This window comes from Neodiprion fabricii, chromosome 3, assembly GCF_021155785.1.
Source record: "Neodiprion fabricii isolate iyNeoFabr1 chromosome 3, iyNeoFabr1.1, whole genome shotgun sequence".
NCBI lineage: Eukaryota > Metazoa > Arthropoda > Insecta > Hymenoptera > Diprionidae > Neodiprion > Neodiprion fabricii.
In genome coordinates, this window is record NC_060241.1 from 25,904,443 (window position 1) to 25,917,392 (window position 12,950).

Genomic DNA, 12,950 nt, shown 5'->3' on the forward strand with positions numbered 1-12,950 from the left:
CACGTTACTAATGCACCCGACCGAGTTCGTTTGTCCGCCAGCGTCTCTTGCCGTTAGTTTATTTAGTTTACTCTCGTTTTCGCGTCCCGCTAGACGGCCTATCGTTCACCGCGTCTCGAAGAACTTTTCTTTGTTTCAAGCCGGACAAGAAACTCCGTTCGTGAAATTCAAATCTGAAAGGAAAATAATCCCGAAGAGCGAGGGTTGACGATTCACTGTCACTTGTCAAACGGCGCAGGTAGAAATGCCGGGGGTATAGAATACAGGGTGGAAATCTCTGTAGGTTTTGCAAGTGTAAACGTAGTTTGATCACTCCACCTGGCGGCCGCAATTGCTTCGGGCTTTACGGCGAACTTTGTACTCTGGAAAATTAAGTTCTCCGCGCTTTTTGCAATTACCAGAAAATACCTTTCCCAGACTACCGAGAAGATTGTCGTCTCCGTACTCGAGCGTTTCGAGAGAAACATCGTGCACCACGACACTCGCCCCGGGAGTTTGCTCTCTGACAATGAGTCCCATAAATCTCACGATGGTACCCGTGTCTTTGGCGTACAAGGAAACATCCTTCCGGTTTTCGTATCACTTTGTTGGAAATCGCGATTTGAAACTCCGATTTTGACTCGAGTATATCTGGTATAGTAACTCATAGGAAATTAGGTGCAATTTCATAGTGACTGGTATCCAAGTTTCATGGTGTAGAATTTTAGAATCGTTGTAAATAAAATTTGAGTCAATACGAATTACTGAAAAGATAAACCGGCATTAACCCTTAATGCGTATACTGTAAGAAAAATGTGGTGCGTACTTCCGCAGACCATGTTATGATGTCAATCTGACACCACCTGATGTCGAATTACAGATCTTACCGGAATAACTCACACCAGTCAATCTTGGACAATTTTACCACCACCATTTTTCCAAGTGTGCCGATCTAGGAAAGAAACAGGAATTTACGGACTATTGGAAAAGATAGATTTTCCATCTACGCCACAGTGACAGAGATGATGAATCTGCTTCCATCCCCATCCGTATATTTTTCGTTCACTTTATCCCATTGCCCGACACCTTGCTCGACAGAGACTCCCACCAGACCGCAGCGGTATGCAAACATTATAAGGGTGTGCAGACGGGGTTGGTGAAGACACGTTTGTGGATGGGGAATAGAGGGCTGAAGCTGGCAACGCTGGCGAGGCTAGCAGCGCCATCGAGAGGGTGGGCGGCTTGGAGTGTTACTAATTGGAGGGGTGCCGAGGGACAACCTTGTTATCTCTTAATTGCTACAAGCCCCGTATACTGTTTTGCATTGATAAGAACGATGCCGGTGTTCGTAAGCTTGCCTTATCTCTTATTGCGGTGGTCTGCAATCGCGTCGTCGGGGTGACATCTATTGCACAAAAATAAGTCCCGTTGTTTTCCCTGACCCATCCGTTCCGCCGGGCAAGTGCCTACCCGTGCAGGATAACATTCACGGCCCCTCCTTGAATGGCACCAGCGTAGACCAATAGCTCGTTTTTTCCCGACCAGGGGGTCGAAATGCCGCGTTCGGTGTTTATTTACCGTGTTTGTTTCACGTCCCCGGTGCCCGTACAGATGTTGTTTGAATTCATATTCCGAATGCATCGGTGGCTTTCGTCAAAGGCCCTCGTTTGCTTCATTCAATAATAATTAATTCGACGTCCGTCAACTCCATTCGGAATTACCGAATTCGAAGTAATTGCCCTCGACGACTGTGTGATTCCAAATGCGAAACGACTGCTCCATCGAAGCCCGACTAATTAGAAGAGGATGTCTTTTTTTCTCTCACTTTTGAATACAGCGAATTACACTTCATCTTTCTCCATTGTCCCATGCGCCATATCTATACACAGCTTCCGGCAGAAGATTTTGCAAAGTTTTTTCAGGAGTGTATTTGACACGCAAAGCACAACAGAAACGTGATAAAATTTGTTTTTTGAAAAAGGAAGTGCAAGTCGTTCCTTTCGTGATATACCGAAAGATATTTGCAATAGAAAACTCGAAATAACATTCTGCATTTCAAATGTATATGATTAAAATGAAACCACTTCCAATGTTCCTCGATTCTCGTACCTGGACGCGGTTCGATTCGTAAGTGGTACGAAAAGGAGATCTGGAAGTGCGTTAGTGAACTCGAAAACTACCTTTCGGAGCAACGATACAACCGTAAAAGACTAAATCTCCCGCAGTGCTCGTCCTTCAGCCATCGCAACCCCCGTGCACGTTGCGGATACAGGCTGACGTATACGCGTGCAAGTGTCGTGTCGATGTAAATCCACTGACGGAATGGATATAGGCTGGGCGTGCGAGAGGTCGTTAGCAAGTTTCGAGCGGTGCATAGCAATGAGCTCGAAACCTCTTGGGAACAGGGACACCCGGTAGGTTACTACGGATGTATGTATACCTATACCTGCACGTTACAGGGCGCAACAACGATAGGCCATGCCAAAAGAAATCGGAATGAAATCCACAATGCCGTCAGCTGACTCATGGCGGAAAAATCGAGATCACGGATTCGAATTGCGAGTTGAATTCGAATCGGGCGTAATCGGATTCTCAATTTCGGTTCAGCTTGGGAGTGAAAATGAATATAAACGAGAATTTATGAACATGCTTTCGTCGCAAAATGTCATAACGCTCTGCGGACAATGAGCTTAGCAAGTAAACTTGTAATTAAAATTTTATTTTTTTCACGTAATATGAATCAATGGAATATTAGAACGAAAGAATAACTGTTCCGTTACACGTTGACGAACACTCGGTGACTTCGCCCTTGTAGGACGTCCCTGTTGGTCTTGTTAGGTTGTCAGAGGGGGTTCTGATCAACCAAGCGCACCAACCCTCTCGGACACGCTTCGTTTCTCAATTGATTCTTTATTTTACAATTGACAGAGTCGGCTAAGGGCCAAGCTATAAAGAACGTTCACGAATATCGATTTCTTTCAAAACTGAATTTGAAATACGTAGAAAAAGCAGGAGCATTCTCCAAATCGTTTTTCACTTTTTTCGCCTAATTTTCTCTTCGAAACAGCGAAGTTCGTCAGGTTTTAAAAATTCTGTTCTATTTCTGCCTTCAGGTAAATCCAAGCAAACTCGAAACTTTCAAAAAATGCGTACAGTCTCGGTTGTGCAAATGTCAGTGCTCCCAATTACCGCACTTTCACTATCTACAGGATTCCCATTTCGCCAGTAGTTGGCGTGTAGAAGTTAACAGGTTTACCGTCACTAGCCTTTGAAGTCTCGTCTGAATATCCGGTTCATGCTCGAATAGGAAATTCCTGTGAGACCGAAGACGGAAATGGTTCTTTCTTCAGAGAATCGCTCTGATACCGCAGTAACTGGAAGACTTGAATAATTCAAGGACCCGGATAGACTCGTTACACGTTATACCTTCCCATACTCGAACGAAATGTGCATACACTCGTAATTCCATGCACATAATATAACTTGTTGCAGAAGGAAGATCTACCAAAGCTCCCGGTACCGGACCTCGAATCTACTATGCAAAAATACCTCGCCCAGGTCGAAGTGATCGCCCCGAAGTGTTGGGAGAAGACCCAATCTATAGTGAAAAGTTTTTTGGCAGGACCTGGTCCCAAGCTTCAGCAACGCCTGTTGGATCGTAGAGAGCAGACGATAAATTGGGTGAGTTTGAAACTACGTTACAGATACACTTTCATACCGCCGAATGGCTTGAATACGTACATAATTCGTTCGTCCATGAATCCCCGTAACGTTGAATTCAAGTTACCATTGAACGATATTGAATGGTTCGTAAAAAGATCACATGCTTAATTCCCGAATTGATTTTGACTCTTTCTGGTGGAGGTTCCGAGCTTTATAATAGATCCTCCGGGCTGTTCATCTCTGTGATGAGTCTTGTTGTTGGAATTTGAAAGATGCTACTACCGGTGATTTTGAATTTGAAGTATGTCGAAAGTGATAATTTTCTAAACGTGAGCGTCACTGCTTGTGACGTATCTCGCTGCTAAGAGAGAAAAGATTAAATATTCAGGAAGAATTGAGATGGAACGGAATGAAAGAAAAAAATACGAGCTATGACTAAGTGGCACAACAGCATTTTCGTTTCAGCCGTTCCCAAGAGATTCTCCCGCCAGCCTCATCCACCTTGTCCTCCTGCCTCTTGCCTCCTGCCCCATGGCTGACTCCGGGACCCCCTCGCTCCCTCGGGATCTATGCTATGCATAGGGCACTATACGCCGTACGTCTCATCCCGTAAACCTCCGTTGAAGACATAAATAAATAAATAAATGGATTTAGTACGTGCACCGAGCGTTTCCCATTCGACGAACAAAGCGAGCTTGGAAAATAGGCGCGGTCTGAACTTTGATCCTTGGTAGGAAGCAGTCGCCGCATCAGAGATTACACGAGTAACGCGATTTCCTCAAAATTAGCAGAGTTTAATTGGACAGTTCACTCGCTTTGGAGGTAAGGTTGACGAAGTCAACCGGAAACATCCCTCAAATTTTACATCAACCGCATAACGCCGGCCTAGAGAACCTCTAAATACGTTACGTCCTGAGCTTTATCTTTAAGTTGAGAAACTTTCCGTATTCACCGGGTATTTCTCTTTTCTGTTTTTTTGTTCTGGTTTTTTTTTTTTTTTTTCTTGTTCAGCACTCGTAAAAATAGCTGTCGGTACGGGGCTGAGGAATAGCAGAAAATAAAATTGCAAGCGATTCAAGAAGTGTCAAGAGGGAAGGAAATATATTTTACGAAGATTGGCCCTGCCTTTGTGCCTCCGCTCAGTGGATTGCGGGGGCCGAATAGTCTGTCTGCCCGTGAAGCGAAGAGGCGAAAAAGTATTTCGATTTCCCGAGATCGAGGCGACAACCCGGACAACATCAACTCCAAGTTTACACGTAGTTACACATGTATTGAACGAGTGTTGCAACGGAATGAAAATTTTTTATGTACTTTTCATCAAGTGGCTTTTCCTTCCAATATCGCTCGTTTGAAAATTTGGGGTGATCTCTTTTCGATCCGTTAAGTAGGTATAAAACGCTCGAAGCGATCAGGAAAACAGGGGTTTGAGGAGAGTATTTTTAGCTTATCTCGCGTTTTCGTATTTTAAATTTCGATCGCAAGTTTTAATTGCATTTCAAACGCAGAGGAAACCTCGAACAAAGTACGAATGAGATCAGAGCTGAATAATAGAGGCTTCAATGATATTTCCCACAGCGCCGCAGGGCACCGCAAAATTAACTTACCACCCAGCGGTGCGTATATCAGCCTTGTACAAAAAGAGCGCCTACCCAGCAGACTATATTAAACATCTCAACACAGTCGGGTATTTTACTTTAGCTTTCTACAGCGAACGAAGGCAAAGAGAACATTATTTTTCGATTTAGATGGTTATGCGAACTTGAAATAAAATATTTAAACACGCTATTTCTGAGTTAAAAAATAGCCCCACAAGTTTGCATTAACTTAGATTCGAAGTTTTGGAGTTTTTCTCTTCACACTGTTCGGTATTTACGTTTTCAATGAAGAAACTTGTACTGACACTTTGATTACCTGAATAAAATTCTACGTATGTTCAGAATCGTTAATTATAACCACGAGTTTTTCGTAAGGATTTAAAAAAAAAAAGTGTTGCTTTGGTATGTATGTTCTTTCATTACAGACATTAATACCGATTACTTTCCTTTGGGGAACACATGTCATTGAAAATATTTAATTATACGTCAACTGAAACCATTCTTCATTACTGATTAAATTACCCATAATGAATGCCGTGTCAAAATGAAAATTAAACAACAAACAATGCTAGTAGCTACTTTAATGAGGAGATGGCTCATCGCTCGCCAAAATCCGCGGATAACCGTGTAATAAATATTGAATAAAAAGCGAAGTTTCACCTGACACAACCCCCTTAATAAGCTCACGGCCTCCATCGAACTGGATTCCATTGTCTCTCGCTTCAAAGAGAGTTATCTACCTCCTCGTACATTCGCGCTCGCTTATGGTATGTAGTATACGTGCGGATACGTGACAGCGGACACCCCCGTGGTGAAACAGCAGAGGGAGTGAGCCAATAAACCTTTACAGAGCTTACCAGAGGCGGGAGGCTGCAGGCGTTGCGCAAGCATTGTTGTCATTCTTGAAAGCTTCCTTTACTTTTTTGCAAAATAACTCAGCAGCTCGTCCCGGTTGCCGGTCCCGAGGAAAGTGTAGATAAAAATAGCCCGATGCACTTTCCGTTAAATTATTTCAACGAAGTCAGAGCACTCATCTTTTCGGCTTATAAGGAAAGGTCGCGCGTTAGGACGGGTTGTTTTCAATAGAAAATGCTGACAAATTCTTCAGTAAGAATAAAGTGCGAACTTGTTTTCGACATTTTTTTCCTATTCTCTTTTCTTTTGAGCAAAGATTACGTCAAATGTTTTTTGTTGAAATCGGTGTATCCTATCGGATGACCTCTCCTTGTTAGTCAGTCGCACTGCACCACACATCACTACCACCATGAACCAAGGCCTAACGTGATTCCGGATCGCAAGGCGATCCAATAACGAATTGGAGTCATCCTCGTCGGAGCCGAGGATCGGTCCAAGGCTAGGATCGAAGCGGCAAATCCAATAGAGCCATTCCTCTGGGGATTTACTCCTTGGACTCAAGTTCGTTTGCCGGAGCGATAGGGCCATGGGTAACTCCATAACGCGTTGCCAAACTTTCCTGACGGTTCCCCCGAGGACCCTTTCCCTCCTGTCCCTTTTCTAGCTCCCTTCGCTCCTTCGAGGATGCTCCTGCAAGGAACGCGGGACGGAACCGGAGGTGTCACAAAAGCGCGACGTGGCCTTCTCCTTTTTTAATGAAAACGCAGCCCGTTGACTGTAAACCTGAACCAGGAAGAACGGAACTTTACGGATGCCTGGATTCCTGGTCAGGGAATACATCCGCTTATCTAGTTCGAATCTGATTATGAACGATTCCATCGTTATTCAGCTGTCAATTCAACCTGCTTAAACAGTTACGTATACCACCATTTACGTGCCTACACAGTATTAAGTAACCTCTATTTATTAAGCGGCGAAATTTCCGTTGCGGCAGAGTCTCTACTCAAATAATGTAGTGTTTATACGGTATAAGTAAGTATACGTACGTACGCATGTATGTAATTTCGCCAAGACGAGCTCCTTGTGTGTGCCTTCGGATGTGTCATAACTGAGGTTCACCTCGGACGCTAATTTTGATCTCAAAATACAATTACAAACGCCACCGTACGGTCGTTGAACGTACGATGAATATGAAAAGACGATTGAGTTAGTAGGAAAACGAGAAGAAAAATGGATTTTCGAAATAGGTTGTTCAGAATGTGTTATTCGGTATTAAGCTTTGCTTGGCGTTAAATTTATGTCATTCGCAACATTAAGATGGTGGAAATTGACACACTTGCGGTTTAATTCACACCGTATCATCAATTCCAGTGCTGAACAATTTTTAAACGGTACTCCAGACCAAAGAAAATGATGGCAAGAGTAGTTGATATCAACGATTTCATCTTCTATAAATGCTCGAAAACTAAGAATTCAGCCGTCTTTTAAACACGTGTTGCCTATGGTTAACTCATAAGACGTTAATCGATTACAAACCTTGACCGAGAACGCGTGTCTATTCTCTTTGTTTGCATTCCCCCCGCTTTCTTCCAGGTGGAAAGCCATAACTACACGCTTAGCGTCACCATGCAGTGAATCGATACCCTTGTCCGACGTGTGAAAAGAACTTTATTCTATCCTATTTTGCTCGGGCTTTTCTTCAAGAGCTTTCCGCTTTGTTGTCGGAGCAGCTCTTTTTAACGCTGCTATTTCGTTAGACTGGCTCGAATTGCGTACGTGGCGAATGCCCGACGCACAGACCCCTCTTGGCTTCGAAAGGCAGTCAAAGCAATTTTCAGAGAACCGAAGGGCGGCAAAGAAAACTCCGAAACTCAAGGGAAAAAAAAAGAGTGAAGAGTCTTCCGCTTTGTTTAGCCTGTGTAAACCAATACATACGTGGAGTATACCAATTATAATTAACAGTCGTATGTTTTTATACGTAGGTTGTGTTTTAATGTCGAACGTTATATTTTGCTATGTGAAATACGTGTAACAGAAATCTAATCAGCTTTATACTTACGATTTCGGCGATCAGCTATTCACACGGACGAAGTTGCATGCGACCGTATTTTACTGTTCCGTAATGAATTTCGATGTATACTCAAATTGTAAAAAAGCTTTGGACTTTAAATGGTACCACATATAAATTTATTAAAAAACGCATTATGCAACCCTTTACGATAGCAGTAAATATTTTGACCCAGTAATTTTGGGGTAAATGGGAACTAGCTAAGGCTGTTTTCGGTGTACGGATCGCTTTATCATTGACTACGATTCGAAAAGAGCCTGAACAATCGATGGAGTATTAGGCATTTGCATTTAGCGAGCAACGATCCAAGTACCAAATACTACAGGGCACATGTTAGAAAAACTCGGCGACAGAAGAAGCATACATTGTCAACGAAGTAAATGAAGTTTTACGACCCGGAGAAGAAATTAATCACGCACCGATGAAGAATTCATGCGGATCAAAAATAGAGGGTCATTTGGGGCTAACCTTGGAGCGTGCAAAATGTGGATCCCTCAGCCACGAGACAGTTTACTGATCACAAATTGAAAATAAAAAATAGATTTACATCGTCAAGTAAAGTTCGGATAATTGATACGAGATTTTCAAAACAATCTGCTGGCTGAAGCTGGTCTCGGGTAAAAAAGCAATTGAAGTCTATCGTTGGAATTCGTGACCGAATCGAAAGTTAGGAAAAGAAAAAATCTCCACCAATGAACATGAATAAAACCACATTCCTACTATGTAATAAATAATTTAAGCAAATTCAAATGATACAAGATAAAATTCAAACAATTTGAGAAAAGTTTCATAAATAAAACGTTCCAAATCCTTAAACTCTGAAGCTTTCGATCCAATTCTAACATTTTTAGATCCATTTTGCTCGCTGACCAAAGCTTTGCAAATGAATGTCGATAGGGAGGTTCTTTCATTCGCGTTCACTATTATTGAGTAAAATAATGTCGATGGAGATTGTTTTTGACTCTTGAAACTTTTGATTCGTACACTACCGACTGGCATTGACGGCTGTGTTTTTGTACACAGTGGTCACACTGGATAATTCACGTGAGACCCGCGTATTTTTTATGGATATATTTATTTTATTTTATGCGTATATTATACTTCCTACTTTCGTTACGGAGATATCTTGTGACAATATTATGAACACGAAGATAACCAAGAAGACATACCGTAGCGTCAAAGTGACAGTAGAATGTGACACGTGATGGAGAATGTCGGATGAAGAAAATCCGTCAAGTCACGCACCGATGACTTTAATCCCAGATCATATCTCACCTCTTCCATCCTGTCTCCTTCAGTTGATGCTAAATTTTTTTTCTTTTTTATGCGAGTGCTGCCAAAGGTTCATAATATGTTTTACAAGTAGAAGTAACAGTTATTTTTAACTAATCAAACATACCTTGGATTCTCATTTTTGGTTCAAGGATCAGGCGGTGCAAGTTTACCTTATACTTAGAGAATCTAGCGGGTGCTTGATCAACGCAAAGAAAATGGTAGTAACAATAGTTGAAAAGCGAAACGGACGTTGACCGAGTTACACTGTACTAAAAAAAAATTATTTTTACCTGTAAAGAAAATAAAAAAGTGAAATTCAAACGAAGAAAGTTCAAATATTTGGTTGTTCTATAGAAAGATTATACCGTTGTTGTAATTTCTTTGAACCAGCACCGTATTGTTTATTGAGTTTTTACGGTTCGGGGCTTTTTCTTCTCGTGAATAAATTTTCTCAGAACTAGCCAACATGAATTTCAGTCAAGAAGGCAGAGCTTTGTTTGTTACAATCTGTAACGATTTCGTGATTAGGTTAAAGTATTAAAAAAACAAAGGATTGTGTGTGTGTGTGTTTTTAAATGTAAAAATGTGTTCATTAAAAATAAATAAAAATGATAATATCTTCGAGATTGGTTGAGGAATTTTATATGACATGTAATTACCAATATTCGACAACTTCAGGTTTACAATATCGAGGAAAACATTGTGTCAGTAAAAAATCAACACAGCCACTGTTGGACACACTTGTAATAACGTGTTCTTCTCCTTGTTAAGTTTCGGCGCTTGTTAAAAAATCAAATGTAATTTAATGACAAACAAAGTGGAGCTAGAGTAGCTGAAACATAATTTCACTGCCGGCCGAACCTGTAATAACTGTAAAGAATTCAGTGTGCATACATTTGTGCAGGCAAAAGGAAACCGGTAGATAGAAATGGACTTTAGAAAAGCCGTTAAAAAAATAACGAAACGACGCACTGACATCTTTTTCTCGTATTATCTCCACCTCTGCGGTAGTTTCCACCAGGAACAATTTCACGACACGGTATAACCGGGTAGGTATATTGCATACAATAACCGGGGGCTTGCAGGCGAACGACTCGAATAGATAGGCTTACTTGCAACCCTTCGGTTGTTTTGCGTATCAGCGACCAATCCAGCAGACAATCCAGAAGGCTTAAGCCTGTTTCAACAGGGGATTATGCTACGCGATATGCCATTCTACCCCTCCGACCTCGCCCTCGGGGACAAACATTTAAATTACTAAGATTACGCCGGGCACGCACACGAGACGCTACATGCACGGTCGCTGATGCGTTTCATCCTTGACTCTTGGACCCCGTTACAAGCCAACTTGGTAGTATACGATGACAGAAGACAAGGATTTTCACTCTCATGGTGGTTTTCGTTCAAACAACCCAAAATCACGCCGAATGGCCTGCATAGCATCCGCTGCTCGCTTCGAGGCACCTAGCGAATTATACCCAGGGGGGTTAAATAAGCGCGAAAAGGGGGGGAGGGCGAGTGGTGAGTGCAAGGCGACTTCTCTCCTCGGGGTTCGAGGCAGGTTTCAGGTTTTCTCATAGAACATACAATAGCGTTTACGTTATCTCAAGTTTTCGGCTCATGCTCATCTACCAAATTTCAAAACATACCTGGTGCACTTACCCGAGTGTTTCATTTCGGCAAAGACACTGCAACAGCAGCAGCGGATCAATTCCGCCCTCGATGCAGAGGGACCGAAGTGTGATTAATCGGTTATCTTAATTGGAGGGAAGGAGTCTCTCTTTGATCAAAGTTTACCTTCCGATGCTTTAATTGCAATTGGCTACTCAATGGTTCAAAGTAAACCCGTTCAGCATGGAGGGAACTGAATTTCCCTGCAGACTGGAAAGACGTGCTTGTATTTACACATCTGAGATCTCTGCGTGAGTCGGCAAATGCGTGGACAATTGGACATGTGTGAAACGGTATTTCGGGATCGCGAATAGCCAGAGGCAATACGGCTTGGGACTATAATAATTCGCCCACTGTATAACAGTCCATGGCGATTTAGCGACACTGGAAAGAGCAAATATTTACGGTACTCGTTGCTCGGTTCAGGCTCTGCTTTCATGAAAATTGGAAAATTTACACCGAAACAATGCCCGGCTGTACTTTTGGACGAAAAAGCTTTCTTCTACGCGCTGCGAAGGATTAACCTTTAATTTTATCCGCACCCCCTTATATTCCTCCCGATCCCTCGAGCAAGAAACCCCTCGGCTTGAAAGTGGTGGAAAAGGGCAGCACAGAAAGATACCGAAGGAATTGTGGGCCTTTCCTCATTCCACTTTCTTGCTTATTTGTATCATATGCCTGCTTTTTTTCTTATGCTTACGTAATCCATTTAGTTCTGCCTCTGAGTAAATTCTGAAGGTATTGCACCGCGTTCTCTATGTTTCGACGAAGAGGAAAAAATTGCGTGATCTGATGTGAGAATGTGAGAAACATTTATTTTTAATTTTTTTATCATTATATCTACATACGTACCTTGAAGAGCGTTTGTGCTTAAGGTTAATGTTCTCACACTTCACAGTTTCAAGGTTACACTTAATTTACGAATGAAATACGAGAATATGAGTAAAAAAAAACACAATGTTACCTCGCGTCTATGCTATTTCTGTGACGATGATAATTATCAATGAGAACAAACGTGGGTGTAAAGCAATAATAATCTTGGTGAATAATGAAAATAAAACGGTACAAAAGAAATAACCAACAGTTTCGCATCATCTAAAATTGGACAATCAATTACCCGCAGGAGAGGATATTCCCAACAAAGTGTTTACCGTTTCTGTTTAAATACGTATATGTCAAAGGTACGTGGCCGAAATCGAATAAAATTACGTAACACCAATATACAATGCGTTAAAAATAGAGTGTACGGATGTCCATATGTCCCGTTAAATAATTATCAGCTTTCATTGAAATGCTATCTGTCCCAGGGATATGAACGGAAATACTACACATCTATAAATATTTTCCTACGTCAGATCCAACCGCTACAAAAGGCATAAAGCTAGAGAAACCGCGAAAGGGAGACCAGGTGTGCTCGAACCAGTAACACAACACCGTAGCAAATTGGTAACCTGATTTCTGCCCACTCTTACGCCCGAAGCTCTAGCCTCGGAGGGATGAAAATGGCAGAATTAGCCTTCGAATTAAATCGACATAGACGTCGAAACAACCGGATAAAAACTGTATCTACGTAAGCAAATTGAGACACAAAAGAGAAACGGATGAGTGCCGCACAGGGCGAGCAGAAGTGCGAACCTCGTGCCCAGGTCAAGTGGATCGATGCAGGGTGCAACCGCGGATACGCCACTCCGGTGGAAAAGGTGCTCTTGTGCCTACCTTGGATTACCAGGGTTTAACGGAGTTTCCCAGATAAGAGCAGTAGAAAATTATCATTCTATTGTTTCATTGCCGTTAGACTAATGGAAGGAATAGAATGAAACGAAATGCGTTCGAAATCTGAGAAT

The 12,950-nt window shown here is 42.1% G+C and overlaps 1 protein-coding gene across 1 annotated transcript in view; it reads left to right on the plus strand.

The window, feature by feature from the left end:
- The window catches only part of LOC124178472 (choline O-acetyltransferase), a 68,374-nt gene that overhangs the window by 28,278 nt on the left and 27,146 nt on the right, over nucleotides 1-12,950 (plus strand). Inside the window, exon 3 of the mRNA XM_046561834.1 lies at nucleotides 3,472-3,660. Within this exon, the coding sequence (XP_046417790.1) occupies nucleotides 3,472-3,660 (189 nt within the window). The remainder of the gene's footprint in view (nucleotides 1-3,471; nucleotides 3,661-12,950) is intronic.